This window comes from Zalophus californianus, chromosome 12 (assembly GCF_009762305.2).
Source record: "Zalophus californianus isolate mZalCal1 chromosome 12, mZalCal1.pri.v2, whole genome shotgun sequence".
NCBI classification, from domain to species: domain Eukaryota; kingdom Metazoa; phylum Chordata; class Mammalia; order Carnivora; family Otariidae; genus Zalophus; species Zalophus californianus.
Window position 1 is genome coordinate 74,094,997 of NC_045606.1, and position 22,829 is coordinate 74,117,825.

Below are 22,829 nucleotides of genomic sequence, written 5' to 3' on the forward strand. Positions count from 1 at the left end.
CTGACCCTCACCCCAGAGCTATGACTTTGGGGTATACCTGTGAAGCCTATAAGATTTACACAGGACTTTTGAGAGCCAGATACCACTACTGTCTCAAGTGTTATTTTCACCAAAAATTCACTGAGAAAAATACATCTATGAGATAATATTGAATCTAAGTTGATAAAACAACTGTGACATTTGAAGTATTATTTTATGATTTTTTTCTTTAAATCCTTATAAAGATGAGAATGACTTCTGGTCTCTAATCAGTCCTTCCCATCATAGCCATTTATCAAAAAACAAAAACAAACAAACAAAAGAAGCAACACTCCCCCCCAAAAAGCCCAAAGCAAAATGATAGCGCTTTGCTGCAGAAATTTGAGATTATCACAGTGTGTTCAAGTGATTCCCCCTATTTCCTCTGCATTGAACTTGAACATTTCCTTCAATTAGGACTATCCAGATTATTTGGGCTAGTCCAAACTCAAGGTAAATAAGTTGGATGATGAGAAAACCTCTGCTATATTTAAATTTGTGTACACAAAATAGAGTAATTTCTGCTTACTTCCTCAAGTCTTAATTATTTCATGCAAAAAGGAAAAAGGCTATTAGTCTTTGAGTGTATCAGTTTGTCAGCATTTGGGAGAAGTGTTGTGCAACCAGTACTTGTTGAATTTGCTCTTTTATTTCATTTGGCCAGTGAAAGAAAATGTATAGTGAAATACTGTGGAAGCATGATTGTTTTATACAGACAAAATCATTTTGAACTGAAAAGGTCTAACACCTGAACTTCATCTTAAATTCTAGCACTTGAAAATGTCAGATGTCTCTGTTGGATTAAAAAAGCCAAATGTCAAATGGGAAAATGATTATAAGCTCTAATTATATGGTTTTACGGGGATAGGTTTTGTGAAAACCAAGCCTTTAATAGTGGCGATGATTGAAAAATTATTTTCATTATAAGAAATTACAAGTCACTCTATGCAGAAATTGGAAGTATTGTCCTAAGAAATGAAATTAATTAAAAACAATTTCTTCTGTGTGTGTGTGTGTGTGTGTGTGTTTAAAAAAATGAAGTGATAGCATCTTTCCTCAATAAAACCTGAAGCCTCATATAGTTTTGTGAATACAATAGTTTATCTGGGATACTAGACCTTTGGAAACTGTCACAATTTCTAAGACCATTTTTAAAGTCCATTATCACTACATAGTGACTGGTTATGAATGAAGAAGGATAAAATTAATTAGAGATGAGAGGAAGAGACGGTGGGAGCAAATTCGAAGAGGAGAAGGAACAGGGTTTATTGTTTTTGGTTGTTCCAGGCGTACCTGCCTTGCTTCATGAGCCACCTGATGCTCATTGATTCCCAATGAAAGAAATACGGAAGCAGAAATCCTGACCAGGAATTCCTAAATTCTATCCAAGTATGTTTAACCTGCTCAGCATTATTCAAAAGGAGTGGTGGCTGGAGTTTTACAATGACTAATATCCCATAGAGTGTCTAAGTGTAGATATCTGGGGAATTTTTTGTTTTGTCTTTGTTTTTGCATTTCTAAGATTGGCTTGATGCAGGCATGGAGAGCTCATTGGAGCAGAAATTTCATTCAGTGTTATCAGTTATCAGAATACATTTTTTTTTTCTCTAGGGTAAGTCTGGTAATTGCTAGGCAGCCTAAGGTCAACTGATTTTAGTTCTTCACTTTAAGCCAAGTTTCTATTTCAGGATACAAATATGGGTTTACTGTGGTAAACCTATCAGGAAACACCAAATTTTATTAATAATTGTAAATGGCTAACTTGAGTTTTAACATTACTGAATACGTTCAGTTTGATGATGCTAGGCTATGGAACTCTAGATAATCAAACCTATATATCAAGGTGTAATATACATATTAGAATGGACACAAATTACACAGGGAAGCTTTTTATAGAGGCAGCCAACAAATTATATTACTTTAAAATGAGCTTGAGACTCATTTGTGGGAATGATCATCAGATATTAGATATGGACCAAAAGGTGTATGTTTATATATTTTTTTAAAGAGATGAAAAGATTTATTTTTTAATTTCCTGCAAATGTCTTCTGGTATTTGGAATTTACAGATAGTAAAATTCTGTTTATTTGTAAATTTGGTATCATATTTTAATCTCAAACATATTAACATGCAATGTTTGTTAATAGATGGAGTATATTTTCCTTTTTACTAGGCCTTCTGTAGATCCCTTCCTTTCTGTCTTCAATACCATTACCCTTGTCTCAAGTCTTTCAACCATCTGGTGGTTAGTGATCTTCTGCAGTTGGCTCTCTCTGGCTGAGCAGATTGTTAAATTTTCAGGAAGTTCGTGAGCTCGTTGTTAAGTACAACTAGTATTAAAATTAAATGATATAAACATATAATTAAATTATATTAAAACAAAGGTAATAAAAACTCAAAAGTTGTCACTACCTAATTTGACATTTTTTTATTATCTATGCTGTTGAGGTTATTTACCTTCATTGTAGCTGAAAGGTAAACATACTTTGTTATAATATGCAACTGTGTTCAGTGACTTCACATTTGGTAGCTTGAAACTGATCACAGTGGGAGTATTTATACCACAGAAATTGGCAAATGACTTAAGTCACTTTTTTTTTTTCCTGGAGAAGGGCTGGGTAAAGATTGGCCTGCCTACCACCTGCACGTGGTCAGGTTTTGGGCTTCCTATATCTAGACTCTTATCTCTGTGAAGATTATTTTGTCTTATCCATACTAGTTAGAAACAATATACTTGAAAATAACTGAAAGAAAAGAAAAGAACTGGGTTTTCCTGTCTAACTACTGACCATACTAACTTCACTAGTTTCCATCATAAATTGTTCTTTATTAGAGGGCAGATGTGTGTAACTGCTGTGGGGTGAGGAGAAAGAACGTAGAGCTATGATCCCAACCCTCAAGTAATGATTCAGAAGTGATAATTAGGTCAACAAATTAATACAAACTATTCATTAATCCTTCAGCTATAGTCAGTTCATTCAACAAATAGCTTCTTGCTGAGGACCATGTACTACAAGAACAACACTGTATAAGGGTATTGATTGAGGGTCAATCTTCTTATCATTCATAGATCATTTTATATTTAAAGTGGTATTCAGTGCTTATAAATTCCTAGTATCTCGTTATTTGGGGCAGCTTTTTAAAAAAGATTATTTGAGAGAGAGAGAACAGGGGGGGAGAGGGGCACAGGGAGAGGGAGAGGGAAACTCAAGCAGAGCCCAATGCCAGCCTTGATCTCATGACCATGAGATCAGCCCTGAGCCAAAACCAAGAGTCAGATGCTTAACCAACCGAGCCACCCAGGTGCCCCTGGGGCAGTTTTGTTTTTTAAAGAATACTTTTAATATAGAATGTGTAGTGGCTTGTTTTTTCCTCTGGGAAGGATTCTACTATCATTCCTGATCCTTTCTCTCAGTCACATTAGTTCAGAGGTACTGGTGTTTTATACAGATGTGTCCTATAAGATATGAAGCACTGATGTTTTTATAAGTTGGAATATTTTATTCTCATATTTATGCACTCAGCATTTCCTACCTGCCAGAAGATGTAAAACAGTATCAGATTCCAAATCTATATTGGAGAAATCAAGTGAATATTTACATCTGTCCCTTCTCTTTGTTTTAGCTGGACTGGACCAATTTTGACAAAAGGGTATAGACAGCGCCTGGAATTATCAGACATATACCAGATCTCTTCTGCTGATTCTGCTGACAATCTGTCTGAAAAATTGGAAAGGTATGTTCATGCACATTGTTCATTAGTTGAGGGGTGGAATTAATACTATTAATTATTAATACTCTAGATGATGGAGAGCTAACTTATTAGATGGCTTAATTCTCAAAATGGCGTATTTAAAATAGGAGCATTTTATTTTCTTGCTGGAGTCTTGACCAATTAAGAATTTAACAAGAAAGGTTGAAAGATTAACCATTTTCCTGATAAATGACTTTTTTTCTGAAAAATAATTCTAAGTTACCTGTCTTTAAAGAATGTTAAGTGGATTTTGTGAAGACTTGAAGTAGCATCTTTATGAAGCCAATTGTGTGTATTTGCCTCCAAAATCTTAATATGTGAATATGAATGTACATACTTGGAAATCTTAAGGTAATGGCTATTGGATATTGAAAAAAATGTAATTATTTCATATTTTCGAGTACATATTGAATGCTAAGTAATCTCCTCTCAGCTCTTGGAGGAAAGCATCATTACTTCCATCTTTCAGAGAGCAAACTGAGGCTCAGAGAGGTGATGGAATTTTCCAACTAATGACTGACGGAGCTGTGATTCTAATGCAGATCTGCCCTTAATCACCTCCTCAGGATCAGTGCTTCCCATTGTGGACAAGTTCTCAGAGTTCCCTTTTCTAAGAGTGTTGGTTAGAACCCTTTTGATTGCCAGTGAGAGAAACCCGATTAACTAGCTTAAGTAAATAGAAGGAATTTGTTGGCTCCTGTAGCTTACCAGTGTGAGGGGTGTAGGCAGAGAACTGGCCTCAGAGACTCAGTGGAACCAGAGACTCTGATGCCACTTGGTGGCATTTGCTTGTGCTGGTTTTATCCTTTCAGACCAGATTCCTCCATGCAGCGGTTCTCTAGAACTCAGCTCATTTCTTTACAAACCACAGAGAAAAGAGCCCTTTCTCCCTGGCCAAATGTGAAAAATCCCAGAGACTCTAGGGTCACACACTCATTCCTTAGACCAAAGGAAAAAAAAACAAACAAAAGAAAAAGAAAAAGTAGCTACTAAATGATTGCCCCAAAATGAAAAAAGTTGAGACGTAATTTGTTTACCTTATTTTCATGAAACTCATTTCCCTTTAAAAAAGTATTTTCAGGGGCGCCTGGGTGTCTCAGTCGTTGAGTGTCTGCCTTCAGCTCAGGTTATGATCCCGGGGTCCTGGGATTGAACCCCACATTGGGTTCCCTGCTCAGTAGGAAGCCTGCTTCTCCCTCTCCCACTCCCCTGCTTGTGTTCCCTCTCTCACTGTGTCTCTCTCTGTCAAATAAATAAATACAATCTAAAAATAAAATAAAATAAATATTTTCACGGCAAAGTAAGATATTCAGCCTTATTTTTCTTGATTTTATTCAAAGAATCAGGTTAGTGGGAATAATAGATTCGTATTTCCAAGATCAAGGACCAATTCCTGTTATTGAGCACGTACTGTGTGGAAATGCCATGAAAGCAAGGATATTTTGGTTGGTTTGGTTTGGTTTATTTATGATGTATCCCCCAGTGCCTAGAATAGGGTCTGGCATATAGTAGATGCTCAATAAATATTTGTGGAATGAACGATAATTGAATGTGAAATGACTAGCATTATGTAAAAACCTGTAATACTGTTGCAGAGATAAAATATATAAATATAATACATTGTAGGTATATCAGTAAGTTCACAATAAAATAGTAGATATTGAATACCTAAGTTCTGAACAGTTGCCGAGGGAAAGATTAATCAGAGAAGGGCTAGGTTAATAAAAGACTGTGTACTCCAGATAAAGTTTTATTTGTGGCCAAATAGAAGACACCTGAATTTGTAGGATTATCTGGCCTAAGAATTTTTTCTCCTGTTTTTATTGTATCTCCCATATAAATTCAATTAAAAATATACCTATTTTTTTTCAATTCAACAACTCTGTGCCAGTAGAAGTCCATCAAATTCTTTCTTACAAAATTTTGTCTTTATTTTATATCTATTTTCACCCTATACATTTCTATTTTTAAATTATAAATAAAAAATAAAATTGTTATTTAGAATTTATGGAAACATTTTGGAAGAGTGACACACCATTTATAGTACTTTGTACCTCTGCATCCTTGGAAAGTGACCCTGGCCTCACATTTCATAACTGCCTTATGACAAAGGTCCTTAGATGGTTACCACGTAGTTGAGGCACACTGGACCATTTGGCTCAGTTTGCAACATTGAACCCTTTACATTACCCGCCCTGCAAACTGCACATCCGTTCCATGAGAAGCTACAAAATTGATAAGTATAGAGCTTCTTCCTTTGTGATTTAGCTCAGTGTTTGGGATTCTTACTGGGTCTGTTATGATGCGGCTGAAACCACACCTCCTCCTCTTCTCTGCTCATTCCTTCTCTCAGGCTATACATTGTTCAAATCCCACCCATTAAAAGAAATTCTCCCACTTTGCCTTTCCCTCACTTGCTGCCCCATTCTCCCCCACCCCCAACTTCTTTCATAGCTATTATTTCTCTGCTTTCCTGATCTCTCCACTTCTTCACCTTTCCTTTACACCTCAGCTCCCTGAAATATGGTTTCCATGTCTACCGTGTTGCTAAAATGACTTTGACCAGGGTCACCAGAAGTCTCTTAATGTAAAATAAAATGGCCTCTTCCTACATGACTTCATGTTGACCACTTCTTCCTGCCTTGAAACCATTTCTTTGTTCTATGTATCACCTCTCCTGACTTTCTCAACTGACTCATTCTTTGAAAGAGAGGCTGAATCTGCCTCCAAATTTGGCTTCTTACCCTGTTGTGAGTCACTGAATTATATGGCCAGGAGCAAGTCCTGTGTAGGAGTGAAAGAGTAGAGAGGCATATAGATGGGATAGGGTAGTTGGGCATTGTAGATAGTAGGCTTCTTGGGACAGCCAGAGTCCGTGCCCAGAGAATGCCATGTTTGTCCTCACATCTCAGTTGTGTGTTTATCCTTTGGGGTAACTTAAAAACACCTCTGATAATCACAGATGAATAGTAATGGACATAGCTCTTAATTAAAGAACTCTTTACCGAGTTCTTGCCTGTGAAAGTTTTCATCTCTGTACAGTTTAGTAATGAAGATCAGGGTAAGATTTAGAGACATATTTTAACCACTTGGGAAGAGAAAGGGCTTTCATTAACAGATAGAAGTGGCTCTAATGTAAACATAATACACTGATGAACTGACAGTTTTTAAAAGAAGATTCATTGGATACCACCATTCTTTCAGACTATGTGGTCTCTTTTCCTACCAGAAAATATGGAATTTGATTCTCTTCTAATTTCCCAAAGACTTTTACTCTAATAAATGACTTTAATCGTTGAAAATGAAGTTTGACAGTATTTGTATCATACCCCTACATTTAAAAACAGCCACCTAGACAAGTTTTTCTAATGTTAAATAACAGAAAAGTCCACTTGACTTTATGTTGGTTTTTTTTTTTTGACAGTTAAATTTTGTAAAATCTACTACAATTCTAAACAAGTCAAGATCAAAAGGTGAAGGGGGAAAAAAGTTAAATTTTTGTTTATTTGTCACTTTGTCCCAAGCACAGTAATGTATACTCATAAGAGCCATACTTTATTTGTCCACCTCTTACATTGCTTTAAAGAAGCCCAGAACCTTCCTTTAATACATAAAATCTGACCTTGTCATGAAGTCAACTTCCTGAAAATTGATATATGGGGATGCATCAAATTCTGCCAAATATCTGAGTGTTGGTGTTGGAAGGTCTCCACAAGGTTTTTTTGGTCTCTTCAGTCACTTGGGTTAATCTCCTTAGATGTCTTTGTGAGACTAAAACTCAAATATTTGCACATGCAACTTATTGGTCCCGCTTTTTATTCTTTTGCAGAGAATGGGACAGAGAGCTGGCATCAAAGAAAAACCCCAAACTCATTAATGCCCTCCGGCGATGCTTTTTCTGGAGATTTGTGTTCTATGGAATCTTATTATATTTAGGGGTAAGGATCTCATTTGTAAATTCATTATGGATAATAAGTATATTCATTATTATGATTTTATTAATCCAAAGAAATTATACTCATTTTTATGACTAGGGTAATCTCGTGTTCAGATAAAAGGACTAATTCAACTCCAAATACAAAGAAACCACTAAAACTCTAGTAGAGACAAGTAAAAATGCACTAAGGTGTCCTGGAATGCAGGTGGCAATCTACAATTTAAAGTGGGTTCATAAATAAATAAATAGGTTCAGTAAAATAAATTTCTTTGAAGAGGTTTATTTTCTGTTATGATCCCAAATCATGTTATCTTACTAGTATATGAGATTGCTGATGATTTATTTTTCTGTATTTGACAGTAGAATTTCAAGATACAATGTCAGGAGAAGAATGAGGTCAAGTTTAGCCAATTATCTACATGGATATCTGTGATATTTTGAAATCATATCTGCATACTGAGTTTCAAGAAAAAATAGCAAAAATTTAAAATTTGGCAGCGAGGTACGGTTGTGATATATTTTCTCAGTTTCTTAACATCTCCGTCAGTGAGAAGACAGCTCCAGGCCTGAAAGCCCCAGGCTTTCTGGTATTTAAGTGTAGTCTGGGATGTTTCCCAGCTGCCGTTAAATGTGACTCGGATCTATTATTTTTTTATATCACCAGAGCATCATTTCATATCCTTGGTTGTAACCTGTAAAAGGCAATGATGGGTTGAAAACTTATTTAGTCCTTAAGTAAAGGCTGTGTACAATATTTGCCTTGGTAGAAGTACCGTCTGGATTCACATGTATTGTATTCATATTGGTCTGCATGCATTGGAGAATTAGCAGCGCCGTAGTGTCTAGTGTCTCCCCAAAAGATGCCATTCAGGTTGCATGTTTTTAAGAATTTGTAGTTTGTACAAACCAAGAAAAAAATGCACTTAAAAAATTTATCTTGACAAAGATGACCACATTTAGATCCTGAACGTTTCGTAATGCTCTTGACAATCACCTGGAAAAATTCTTCTGACTTTTGAAATTATCTGTCATCCATCTATCCATCCTTGCATCCACCCACATCTACCTACCTACCTACCTATTTACCTACCTATCGTCCATCTAATCTTTCTACCTCTCTATTCCTATAGAAACCTGCAACAGTTTGGGGGTGAAAATATTTTGTTCGTAAGTATGAGTAAGGCAGCTCAAGAATTAATTATCTTTTAAGATGTCTTTGAGGTGATTTTTCTCACTGAGAGCACTCAGAACTTTGGGAAACAATTTTTTATCCATAGCATCTGGCTCTATTTGACTTAATTAAAAACTTTTGTTGGTTGTCTTAATGATTATACTGTATACATTTGAGTCAGTGTATAGAAGTACAATTCACTCTGGTCATACATAAGAATGCAACATTCTCAATAAGTTATTGTTGGATTGAAGTGAATGACACTTCCAACACTTGTGATGTCATGACTGAGACTACGGTGGGACTGACAGTTCTCAGTCTCTCCTCAATCATGGTCTCCATCACATGCTGCTTCCATTGATTAACATAAGCACTACTGAGTAGAAGCAGGAAGAGAGGGCTCGTGACCAAGCACCTTTTATGCCCTGGCTTCTGAAATAATTTATCCAGCAGCATCGAAGTTTCATGCAAACAAAAGCACTTACCTAACTGTGAAAATTAAGATGATACATAAGCATAATTATCGATTTTTTTTCGATTGTGTGTACAAAACCACGACCGAATATAGTTTAATATTTATTGAGTATAATGTTTATTTTACTTAATCTATTCCAGGTTCAGCATTAAGCCCTTTATGCAGATTGTTTTATTTAATTCTTCTAGTAACTCCATGGAACAGATGTTATTATCTCCAATATACAGGAAAGGAAATTGAAACTCGGGGAAATTGTGAAACTTCCCAGAGTCACACATATGGTAAATTTTAGTGATAGGTCTCTTTAGCTCCAAAGTCTATGACCCTTCTGCAATATCAGATTATAATTGCCATCTCATTCTATTTGTAATGACTGTATTTAGCTACTCAATAGAATGGTGTCTCTGGTAACCAGTCTTAGGTCTGCTGGGTTTCTTCGCATCTTCTCAGGAGACCCAGGTTAACAGAAGCTGAAGGGTTGAGGATTCTTCCAGGGTCACCTCTGGGGCAAAGCTGCAGAAAGTTCACAGTAGGAAGCAGGATAGGGGGACCAAAGAGAATCGTCTCCCTCGCTTATACTCCAGAAGGAACTGTGGGAAACCCGCCCAAGGGCCAGTAGTGCTAGGGTCAAACTTATGAACAAAATTAAGGGGTAGAAGAATGGAGTGGGTGTGGAGAAGGACTTATTCTTAAACTTCTCAAGTCTTAAACCTATCCCAGCAAAAGGAATCTGAAAGGCTTTCCCATGGGTGGGAGTGAGGGATGAGGTGCTCTCCAGCCAACCTGAGCCCTGGGCTGCAGGTCTGGAACCATCGGCACGTTTGAAGCGCAGAGTTTATTTCTGCCAGCTCACCTGCTACTGATAATCAACAGAATATTGGTGAGAAGAAGGGCGGATGGGAAAAGCAGCTGAAACAGGTGTGGTGGGAAGGCATGGAGAGAAAAATTTACATTGGTCATGGTACAGGTGTGGCGAGGCTGAAGGTTTCTCAACCTTGTCACAGAGAAAAGGCCTCACTGAGGTTGTGAAGTTTTATTTAATTAATTAATTTTTAAAGATTTTATTTGTTTATTTGACAGGGGGAGACACAGTGAGAGAGGGAACATAAGCAGGGGAAGTGGGGGAGGGAGAAGCAGGCTTCTTGCCGAGCAGAGAGCCCGATCTGGGGTTCGATCCCAGGACCCTGGGACCATGACCTGAGCCGAAGGCAGACGCTTAAGGACTGAGCCACCCAGGCTCTCCAGTTGTGAAGTTTTAAGTAGTGAAAATATTGAAGATTTAAGTCTTAAAGAATTTAGATAACCATGTCGTCAGTAAGACGAATACAGCTTTTCAAGGTGCCTCATCTCAGGACTCCATATTTTTTGTCACTTACAGAAGAAAAGAAGGAAGAAAATGTAGCCATTCTTATAAGACCTCTGTCATTTTAAACAACTTATACCAATGCCTTAGTTTTGATGGTGTTCTTTTTGGGCATTCTTTTTTTTCTCTGCATGTATCAGCTTGGTAATTGTTAAAGTTCATGGAATGAGCGAGGATTCTTGAAATTGCTGTAACACTACTCTTGGTAAAAGGTGGACATGCTTTCAAAATGTCCTGTACATCCTTAGTCCCTCTGAATTAGGATAATTGTGATGTAGAGAGTGTTTGGTTGGTTTCAGGACTGGTAGAAAAAGTACTGTGAAATTTGCTTTTGACTGTGAAAGGTTAAGAAAAAAAGGAAATGCCATCATAAAGGAGCTTGTCTCTCTGCAATAGTTGCTGTAATTTTAAATCATATTAGTTATGGCCTCTCTTCATTAGCTATGTATTTGGTTTTTTTTCCTCCATCTGGCTCAGCAGCCAGATACAACATTATCTTTCACATTTAAGACTCCTAGCATAGAAGAGAAACAGGCTGTTGGAAAGCTGAGCATGAGAGTCAATTAAGGATAGTGAGAGGCAAGCCAAGTGGAGGGAGTTCTGTAAGCAGATTACTGAGAGAAGATGGTGATCCCTTCTTGAGTCCGAGGCAGCTCTGGGCATATTTCCATTACCAAGGTGAGATGTGTGTCAGTGCAACTTGGGTCAAACGCCTTTTATTCATTAAACCCCAAGAAGGTTAAGGACATAGAGTAGAAGTCCTAGTACTAATGTTGCTGGAGTTCCCAAGTCCCATGTCTGTATTGCAGATCTTTGTCCCTTATGTTTTGACAAAGACGTTGAGTAGGGACTTGAATACAAGCCTACTGCTAAGGAAAAGAGAGTGTTTTGGGGAATTTTGCACACAGATAGTCCCTGGAGTAGGCTTTGACTTATGTATTTCCCTTTCACATGCTTGGCTACCTAGGGACAGCTAGCTCCAGCAAATCTCCTTCTAGATACCTGTTAGGTAGGACCCCTTTCTCATCTTCCTTCCCACCCCTATCTCTCCCCAAATGTAGCTCCCTCTCTAACCCCAGCAGTGACTTGTATGCTGTATTCCCTAAACTCACCCTATATCCTATTTCTACTCCCTAATAGAACCCCCATCTCTAAAACATACTTCCTTTTACTCTCTACCCGAATGAAGGCAATCTACACCTTCCCTCAGTTCCAACAGAGTTGGAAGTTCTTGGGGTTTAGATTTCTTTGAAATAAAAGGAATTTTTATATCACTCTTTAAAGTATCCAGTAGCCCCATACCAGGTAATGTGATCTAATTGGTTTGGGATGGGCCCTGGGATACTAGTGTCCTCATCAAGGTCCCCAGGTGATTCTGATTCAGGTAGACAAGCACCATTATCACTGAATGCATCTGACCTTTGCTAGAATCTCAGGGGAGGGGTTGGGTAGCCCACACTGAGAAAACTTTTTAGTTTGATTTTGTTCTTAATGATAATATGGAAAAATTTAAAAACATATAAAAATAAATATTAACTCTTAATGACATAGAGCAGTGTTTCTCAAACTTTAATATGCATACCAGTGACCCAGGGATCTAGCTGAGCTACAGATTCTGATTTAGGAGGTTTCTGGTGAGACCCTAAAATTCTGCATTTCTAAAAGCTCCCAGGTGAAGGTTTTGCAGGGTTGTGGGAGAAGAGAAAGCCTAGGTCGAAGGAATAGTTATGAAAAGAGAAGTAGGCAGATTCATCGGGGCTGAGGAGCTCCCGAATAGAAGCGATGGGGGGAATCCCACTGAGATCAAAATGTAGCTAGAGGTATATTGGAAAGTCCCAAAGTAGCTTAACTAGTGTTAACTTTCCGTGTCTTCCTCCGGCACCCCTCCCAGGACTACTGGAGAGAAGCAGATGACAGGGTGCATGGAGAGGGCAAAGATACGGCTAAGAAGGACTCTGTTTTTCTTCCGAGAAGGCAGTAGGAGATGTTACCTCTTTTTCTGTAGAAACTTTGTTATACAGGTGGGTTGGGTTTTTATGTACCATATTATTTGAATACTATTTGAACAGAACAGTGTTCTAAGAGCATTTAGCAGTATATGTACTTTTTAAAAAAAGATTTATTTATTTATTTGAGAGAGAGAGAGAGCGAGTCATGCAAATGCAGTGGGGAGGAGAAGAGGAAGAGAGAGAATCCAAGAATCTCAAGCCGACTCCCCACTGAGCAGAGAGCCCAACACAGGGCTTGATCTCACAACCTTGAGATCATGACCTGAGCCTACGTCAAGAGTCAGATGCTTAACCCACTGAGCCACCCAGGTGCCCCTAGTAGTGTATGTACTTTTTTTTTTTTAGATTTATTTATTTATTTGAGAGAGAGAGAGAGAGAACAGGAGTGGGAGGGGCAGAGGGAGAGAGAATCTCAAGCCGACTCCATGCTGAGCATGGAGCCTGATGTAGGGCTCGATCTAATGATACTGAGATCAGGACCTGAGCTGAAACCAAGAGTTGGAGGCTTAACCAACTGTACCACCAAGGCACCCCGCCTTGAAGGCTAATGTAGGAATCCAAAAGCATATCCAGTAGAATATTGTATCTAAGACAAAATTCATCTCCTGTTCTTTCATGTGGAATTTTGGAAGAAACTGATGTGTAAATTAGGAATTGTTTGTGATCATATTTTTTAAAACTTACACTGGCTATGCGGGCATCCAGGCCTCCCACTCCTGGTAGGAATATGGTGTGTTTTTAGTGCTTGTAGCTAACCGGTGTCCAGTAGTGACTAATGAATAAAATATGGTGAAATAAAGTAAAATATATGTGATGCACTCAAATAGGTATTTTTTTTTCAAAAGTGGGATTTTTTTTTTTCCCTTAATTCCCCTAGGGCATGCTCATGCCTTATTGCCACAAGCTCGTTTTATGATCTAGGGGCAAAGCAGAGAACTTGTCTGGATCTCAGTTTCCTTGAATATATGGTGAAAGGGGCTGGAGTAAAGTGTTTGATCTCTATGATCTCTTCAACCTTTTAAATTATGTGTCCATGATATGGGTCCTAGAGAAGTAGCTCTCATCTTAAATCACAGTGATCTAAACTTATAACTTGATTTGCTGAGTTGATGTTGAACTAATCATAATCCTTGCACTGATGGTCAATTGAGAGAGAAACAGGTCGTGTTATAACTTTTCCATTTCAATTTATGGTTATGGGCGCCTGGGTGGCTCAGTTGGTTAAGCGACTGCCTTCGGCTCAGGTCATGATCCTGGAGTCCCGGGATCGAGTCCCACATCGGGCTCCCTGTTCAGCAGGGAGTCTGCTTCTCCCTCTGACCCTCTTCCCTTTCGTGATCTCTATCTCTCATTTTCTCTCTCTCTCAGATAAATAAATAAAATCTTAAAAAAATTCAATTTATGGTTATGAATGAGAAGAAGGCTTTGGGGTCAAATGTTTGGTTCAAAGCCTAGCTTTACCACTTAGTAGCTGTGTGACACTGGGCGAGTTATTCAAACTTGAATAGATCCCAGTACATAACCAGTGCTTCGTAAATGATAGCTATTACTGTATCTTTAAATAGAATATCTACCTACCTGCACAAATACTCATATCATTTGCATTTCCCTCTAAATGCTGTAAGCAATCTTAAAGCATCCATTTGATTTTTATAGGGCACAGGAATATGTTTTCCTAGTGTTTAAAAATGATAGCTAGATTCTAAGGCTTACTTCAGAAATTAAAATTAATATTTTAACACATCTTCCATTATTACATTTTCTGGATTAAACCTACGATTCCTGCTATTCAACAAATCCAAGAACTTTTTCTTATAAAACATGAAGAATATAGCTTAGATTTCTAGTGAGGGCATTGCTGATAAGTTAATGAGTCAATAAACCCTAAAAGGAAAATAGCAAAAGCAAAACATTTTGTATTAGGCATTGAATCTAAAAACACGATTCAGAGGTAGACAGAATCTCAATATTTTTTGAGATTCTATTCTTGGTGTGGTATACAAACATTTTTATAAAGACTACAAACAACTGTGGCAGTGAATAGGTGTTATTTTTTATGCTGAATATGGAAAAATTCTTCCTTTAGCACTTAGTATATAAAGCCAAAAATTACCATCAGGCTCTAGTGTATCGAGATAAACAAAAATTTGACACTCTTGTTTACCCTGTGAAAAGCAGAATCTTAAGCCTTTGTTTTGGTATATAAGCCAGTACTCTTTGTATCTTATGAAAAGTTATAGGTGTATATCTGCATGTATGTTTACTTTCTTTTATGTTTTTGTGTGCATGTTTTCTTTTTCTCATTTATTAATTATCACAAGTTATGTGCAATTTTCTATCCAAAATTGTATTTTTCTTTTAAGTATTTTTTTGTGACTATGAAAGTAATCAGATAATTACTGATAGATTGATGTCTATCCAGTTTTTTTTTCCCATGGGAATATCTACTTAATAGAGGGTGATCATTGCTTTATATAATGTGTTATAAATCTGCTTCTCTTCTTAATGTATTATGAATGCTTTTTCATGTCATTAGATGCTTTTCTACCTAGTCACCTTAATGTTTAATGAATCATGTGGCTGTACCATAATTTATCAGTTCCCCATTGTTAAATATTTATATTGCCTCTAATTTTTCATAATTATAAACAGTCCTTCAATGCACATCCCTTTAAAACCTAATTTTAGCAGATTTGCAGATTTTCAAATTGCTTTCCAGAAAAGATGTACTAATTTACTTTCTTGCTACTAAAGTGTGCAAATTCAGTCCTCACCAATAATAGGTATTATCACTTAAAAAATATTTCCAAATCACTCGGTGAGAAAGAGTATGTTATTATTTTTACTTGCATTACTTTTGTGAGTTTCCAGTGAATTTAAACAGTTTTTATATATTAAGCATTTATATTTCTTTTTGTATATGCAACTGCCTTTTTGTGTTTTTTGGTCTATTTTTGTACTTATCTTTTTCTTTTTGATAAATGAGAAAATATTTTCCCCAGCCTATTGTTTCTAGTGAGTTTTTACCTTTTATTTTATTTTTTATTTTTATTTATTTTTTGACAGAGAGATACTCAGTGAGAGAGGGAACACAAGCAGGGGGAATGGGAGAGGGAGAAGCAGGCTTCCCACAGAGCAGGGAGCCTGATGTGGGGCTTGATCCCAGGACCCTGGGACCATGACTTGAGCTGAAGGCAGATGCTTAACGACTGAGCCACCCAGGCGCTGCTACCTTTTATTTTCTTAACAATTAGAAGTTTTAATTTTTAAAAATTTGCTGCCAAATCTATAAACCTTTTCCTTTGTTCTCTGCTTTTGTCATCCGACATTTTTAAAAGTCCTTCCTAACCAAATATTTTTGTTTCTACATGTAAATATCCAATCCATTTGGGATTTAATTTGGTGTATGTTTGAGATAGAAACCTAATTTTAAAAATGAGTATCCAGTTTCTTCATCATTTATTGCATAATCTATACCTTCTCCACTGAATTAAAATGCCATGTTATATATAAAATTATTACATGTACTTGGACCTGTTCACAGATAAATCTCTCTATTTCTTTGTCATGCCACATATTATAATAGCTGTATAATATGACTTAATATGCAGTAATGTAAACGCTCTCACATTTTTCTTATCCCCCAAATGTTCTTGACTAGTTTCTAATTTTTCTTTCTTTTTTTTTTTAAAGATTTTATTTATTTATTTGACAGAGAGAGACTCAGCGAGAGAGGGAACACAAGCAGGGGGAGTGGGAGAGGGAGAAGCAGGCTTCCCACGGAGCAGGGAGCCCGATGCGGAGCTTGATCCCAGGACCCTGGGATCATGACCTGAGCCGAAGGCAGACGCTTAAAGACTGAGCCACCCAGGCGCACCTATAATGTCTTTTATTTATTACATCAATTGTTATATTAATGAGATACTTATTTAATATTATGCTTGGTATATAGAAATTTATTTTCTTAGTATAGTTATTTTTTAAACTTCTACCTATTAAACTCTTGATTCACTTAAATTTGTTATATGGATAGTCCTATGCTGATAATGATACTTTTCACTTCTTTATAATAATTATACATTGATCATTTGTCTTGAGTTGTATCAGCTAAAAGTTCTGGGAAAATGTTAAATTGTTCTAATAACCAGTATTCCTATTGTTTGTGTTTGCCTGACCCTAAAGGTAATGCTTCTAGAGTTTTATTACTTCGTTTATTAGTATTAATTAATTAGGTGCTGATTGTTGTCTTGAGGGAGAATTTCTCAGGTTAATGAAACATCTTTACATTCAAGTATATTTAGAACATATAGCAGAAACTGGTGTTGAAATTTTACCAGATTTCTTTACGGTTGTTTATTGAGATAATCATAGGTTCTTCTATAGTCTATTGGTACTCTATTAATTTCTCAGTATTGAGAAATCTTAACTTCTCAATATTTCTCAAATAATGTCCCAGTATTCCTGGGATAAAGGCATAAAATATATTTAAAACAACTTGAGATGATGATGATGGTGATGATTTTGCTGACCACATGTCATAGAAAATCATGTAACCTTAGAAGTTCATCAACTAATCATGTACTATTATCAGAAGAAACAACTGTGCTTTGGACTGAGAAGTGTAGTTTTTAAGGTAGCCTTGTAATTGCAAGCCTGAACAAAGTTTCTTGTTTTCACCTGAACTTTCTTTCATGGTCTAAATATTGGGCAGACTTCCCTTTTTCTAGAAGCATCTGGCTCTGTCCTGGGTATGGAGGTAGAACAGAAATGCCGAAAGGATTTAGACTCATCCACAGTGATGTTGAGCTTTGGTATGGAAGATCTTATGAAAGACCAGATATGCTCCCAGCAGGTCTTTTCAGCCTTCTTAAGTTTTCTCTGGGAGGCTGATCTAAATTGCGACTCAAGATTATTCCCACCAGGAATGCAATCACTTGCGTGGTTCTCTAACCTGACCCTCTCTACCCAGATAGTCTTCTAAACTCACACTATTCTGACCTGCAGCCCCCTGAGGAGAAAATGCCTATTGTGGTGGCAGGATGTGGGCCAGGACAATTGCCAAAGGAATCTCCAGCCTCTGTCAGGAGACTCCTCAGACTCAGATCATATAAACAAAGATGTTAGCACTGGAGGGGACCTTCAAGATCAGCTTGCCCCCACTTGGTTTATCAGTGAGGAAAATGTCCAGAGAAAGGAAGAGACTAATGTAACACAGATAGTACAGGTAATGTGGACAGGAACTTGGGTTTCATGACTCTGAAGTTCACTTTCGCAGTAGCTTGAAAATAGATATTCAGGCTTCTTCTGTTATCTAAGTGAAACATTAAGTGAATTGCATCCTGATTTGTGTCATAAAATATGTAATAAACAAACATGTAATAAAACATGTAATCAAATTTTCAAATAAATTTATGTTACTCCTTATGACATTTGAGCCTCAGTCAGCTTCCACTATTTCATATGGTGGCAAATTGGGAAATTTCTTTAGTTTCAGAATAGTCCAAGCCATGAAGTATACAAAGCTTTCACATATCAAGAATAGAGGACTTTGTTTTTCCCAGTCATTTACAGGGATGATTTTTGTAAAGGACTGTAATTCATAGACCAAGCTGGTTACCATTGTTTTCCTTTCTAAAAAAAAAAAAAAAAATCAGGTGCTATCTGTAAGTGGTTCCATTGTAAATATTAGAGAACATGCTGCTTCAAACAGATTAGGGAAATTACTTTGGGGGGGGGGTGGAGCACTGATTTTGTCCTTGAATGTTGGCAGTTCCATGTTGCAGTGAGGTTTATGTTGGTTTGTTGTTTGCAGATGATCCTATTATTGGCATTTTTCTCTACCAAAAATAAAGTACATTTTTTTTTTCCTGTGAACATGTACCCTCCCAGAGTAGCATAACTGGTGTCTTTGTGGAATAGCCATTATTGTTCAAAGGATAAGTATGTCCTCTTTTGGTTGAGGCAAGATGACAACTAATTCAGTAATGGCAATGTGTAAAATAGATGCCTGAATCCGATTAAGACATATTTTACTTATTTTGTTAAAAACTGCAACTGAGGGGCACCTGGGTGGCTCAGTCGTTAGGCGTCTGCCTTCTGCTCGGGTCATGATCCCGGGGTCCTGGGATCGAGCCCCGCATTGGGCTCCCTGCTTGGCGGGAAGCCTGCTTTCTCCCTCTCCCACTCCCCCTGCTTGTGTTCCCTCTCTCGCTGTGTCTCTCTGTCAAATAAATAAATCTTAAAACAAAAAACAAAAAACAAAAAACTGCAACTGAATAACCACTCAGCAAGTAGGTCTGTTGTGATAGAGATGGCAGGTTATGGAAAAAATATACTGCCAAACAGTGGCGGGGAGTGGAGTTCAAATTACTCACTAGGAAAACACGTACACCTGTACATTTCTCATTCTAAAAATGACGTGTACAGCTCAACTGCCAAAATATTTCATGTGTGTCGTGATAATCAAATGCAAATATCCCATGAACTCTGCTATGTAGATGTTATTAATGAACACACCATTCCAGAAACCACACCTTTGCTCTATGGTCACTATTCACTTTTCAATCAAAAATACCCTATACATAAACTTGTCTCCAAATGACTTTTGCTAGAACCAAAAACCACATCTTATTTCAAAGCATAAAAATATTGAAAATAATGTCAAGAGTTTTACATATGGTGTGGCCCTCTGTGTAAGCCCCTTTTAAATCCTTCTCTAAAGATGAAAATTCTTATGTTGAAATTATGGGGCCATTTTGTGGAAAGGAAATGAAATCTAATTTCTTGGTTTTTCCTCTTTTCAGGAAGTCACCAAATCAGTCCAGCCTCTCTTACTGGGAAGAATCATAGCTTCCTACGACCCAGATAACAAGGAAGAACGCTCCATTGCGATTTACCTAGGCATAGGCTTATGCCTTCTCTTTGTCATGAGGACGCTGCTCCTGCACCCAGCCATTTTTGGCCTTCACCACATTGGAATGCAGATGAGAATAGCTATGTTTAGCTTGATTTATAAGAAGGTAATGCTTTCTTGAACAGTCTCTGTGTTTTAAATGTCTTAAATGTCATGTTGATACACATAAGGGATAAACGCTGAAATCAATTTTGTATGCCTGTGTAGTAAATGGCAGCAATAATGTTCCTAATTTTCCTTGGTAATTAATTCAGTTCATTTCAGCTAATAATTATTGAGCATCTTCTATAAACTGTATTATAGATTTCATTTTATTAAATTAGTCATGTCATCATTTTTTGGAATCTGTGGCTCCCCATTAAAACGATACTATCTGCATAAAAGTCATTGACAAAATATCATCTTGTGGTAAAATGCCATGTATCTTTATGTTCAATAACAAGAGTATAGTATGTAATTGTTAGTCTTAATCCAAGAGGTAACAGTTTCTCCCTTAATTAGTTGTAACCCAGTGGTGGCATCCACTCATCCACTGCTTTATTTTGAGTTAGATTTTTGTCATCCTGTGAGTTCTGCAAATTAAAAATTTTTGCAACAGCACATGCATGGCAACCATAAGAACCTTCTCTGCTTTTCTGTGTGCATTGTCCAGTCAGAAGCCCAAGTTGCTGAAGCATGATTTAGGTGAATGCAGATTAAGACCTACCTACCCTACAAAACCAATTTAAGGTCATTTCAGTAACACGTGTTTTCTAGACTATGTGTGACTGCTTGGAACTACCAAGTCATTATAGAAAGCTCTTTTGGTTGAATCATTTCGATATTGCTTTACCCTTCTTCTCTTTTTCCTCCCCCACTGTAAAAACTTTGTATACTTGGCTTATAAGGGACCTGGATCTGAAATTACCTCTAGCAAATAACCCATAACACTTCCATAATATATATGCAAGGTCAGTTGTATTGTAAAACCTCGATAGTCATACTTTATTGTTCAAAACAGCCTTTTATGGAGGCACAAGAAAAAAAAAACGGAGTCCACAGTTTAATCAGATTACCTCAGCTACAACCTCTTCAGTTTACAAGTACCAGGAAAACATGGGTAATAAATCAACAAAAATTTTATTTTGATCCAGAAGTTTTATGTAAGTGAATAAATTATTGGGTATTACTTGGGAGGTAGAATTGCACAGCATGAATATCAAAGAAAGTTCAATTCAGTCTAAAAAATATTTATAAAAAATGCTAATTATCATCATAGTAAGTGATAGCTAAGGATGTGCATGACAAGCTTCTAAGTGAGCTAGGTATATTATCTCATTTGACCTTCTCTAGAACTCTCTATGGTAGGACCTATTCTCCCCGTTTTATGCATAAGATATTTTAAGAAACTAAGACCTATAGAGCACTGTGCAAAAATGTCAAGATTTCTGAAATGGGTGAATCATAGTCCTTGACATGGAGGATTTTCCAAATATTAGAGGGGGAAAAGTGCTGGAATAATATAGCAAGGCAAATTGTCTTATATAGGAGGAGAGAGGTCTGAGGTACTCTAGGCTAAAGGGGAGGAAGGATCAAAGAAGGAGAAGGTTAGTTTGTAAATAAGTCCATATATAACGTTTAGCACAAATACAGCAATATATGCCCTTTCACGTCCAGAACACGTTCAGGACAAGTTAGAAGCTATTGTGTCTGTCCTTTTTTTCTCTCATTTGTGAGTAGCTGTGCTCTTACCTGATTTGTTTACCCTTCTAGGCGCACTTATTAGCCTGCATTGGCATCATCACTAGGAAAATGCAGCTGTATCTTCCCATGGCTGTGGTCTGGTCCCTAAAGTGAGCCTGAAGTTAACTGGTCCCATATCTGACCGGCTCCATCCACACGGCAGGCAGCCACTAACTCTTTCTTACAGTATCCTAAATATTGTACTACAATGCTGTTTTGCTTTGTTCTAAAATCTGCAACTATGATACATTCAAATTATATTTTAAGTAATGAATCTAAATACATTATATAATTGTCAAATCATTATGGTGTGCATCTGAAACTAAGACAAGATTGTGAAGTCAATTATACTTCAATTCAAAATTAAAAAATACAAGAAAATAATGAATCTAAATACAAACTAAATTTATCTTTGCCTGTGAATTTCTAGAAGATAGAGATAATTAACATGAACAAATATTTACCGAGTGCCCTCTGTGCACAGAGCTCCCTGTTAAGCCCTCTGAACTCAAAATCACCTGAGACAGTCTGTTACTGGCTCCAGTGTAACCCAGCTCAATAGAATTTTCCCTGTCATATTGTTCTAATAGTGTTTTGAAATAAACTGCTTTGATTCCTTCTTCATCTGTGCTTATCTAAATGCTATTCATTATTCCACACCCATCTTAAATTCTACCTCCTCGATAAAATCCAGATTTTTGTAGCCAGATATGTGAACCTTCTCTTAACCACCCTATTATATTCTGCTCCCTTTAACTCATTTATCATATCAAATTTAGTTATGTGCGTACTAGGTTACCTTGAGGCAAGAATTATGTATTAAGAAATCCTAATAATAATCCCTGAAGCCTTGAATCCAGTGATTTGCATCTCCTAAGTGCTCAATACATATACATTTAGTTGAAACAAATGTTGGATGGGTATCCTCCAATCAGAAGCATCTAGTGGCTAATCGATTCTTATTAAATTTTGCACGCAAAGTATGACTGTGATCTTTCACAATCGTGAATTATCTACTTAATTTTACTTGTGTATAGGGATGTATTTTTCTTTGTAATATTTAAGGATTTTGTATTGTTAATACAATCTTTCACAAAATCATTAATGATTCAGTTATTCATAATATACTTTATTGACTTTAATCATATTCAATAGAATTACTATAGGACTCTACTGTAGGTCAGTAGTGTTGCTTTAAGATTATAGTTTTTTTTAATTTTTAATTTTTAAAGATTTTATTTATTAGAGAGAGTGAGCACAAGTGGGGAAGAGGGGCAGAGGGGCAAAGGGAGAGGGAGAAGCAGGCTCCCCGGTGAGTAGAGAGCCTGATGCGGGGCTCAATCCTAGGATCTGGGGAACATGACCTGAGCCAAAGGCAGGCACTTGACCGACTGAGCCACCCAGGTGCCCCAAGGTTATAGGTTTTAATCTCAAATTTTGCTACCTGTAAAAACAAAACAAAAAAGCC

The 22,829-nt window shown here is 37.0% G+C and overlaps 1 protein-coding gene across 2 annotated transcripts in view; it reads left to right on the forward strand.

The window, feature by feature from the left end:
* Window positions 1-22,829, forward strand: part of CFTR (CF transmembrane conductance regulator) — a 165,030-nt gene that overhangs the window by 23,337 nt on the left and 118,864 nt on the right. For both annotated transcript variants that reach the window (XM_027574650.2, XM_027574651.2), the window contains exons 2-4: window positions 3,643-3,753; window positions 7,601-7,709; window positions 19,530-19,745. In XM_027574650.2, coding sequence (XP_027430451.2) covers window positions 3,643-3,753; window positions 7,601-7,709; window positions 19,530-19,745 — 436 coding nt within the window. The remainder of the gene's footprint in view (window positions 1-3,642; window positions 3,754-7,600; window positions 7,710-19,529; window positions 19,746-22,829) is intronic.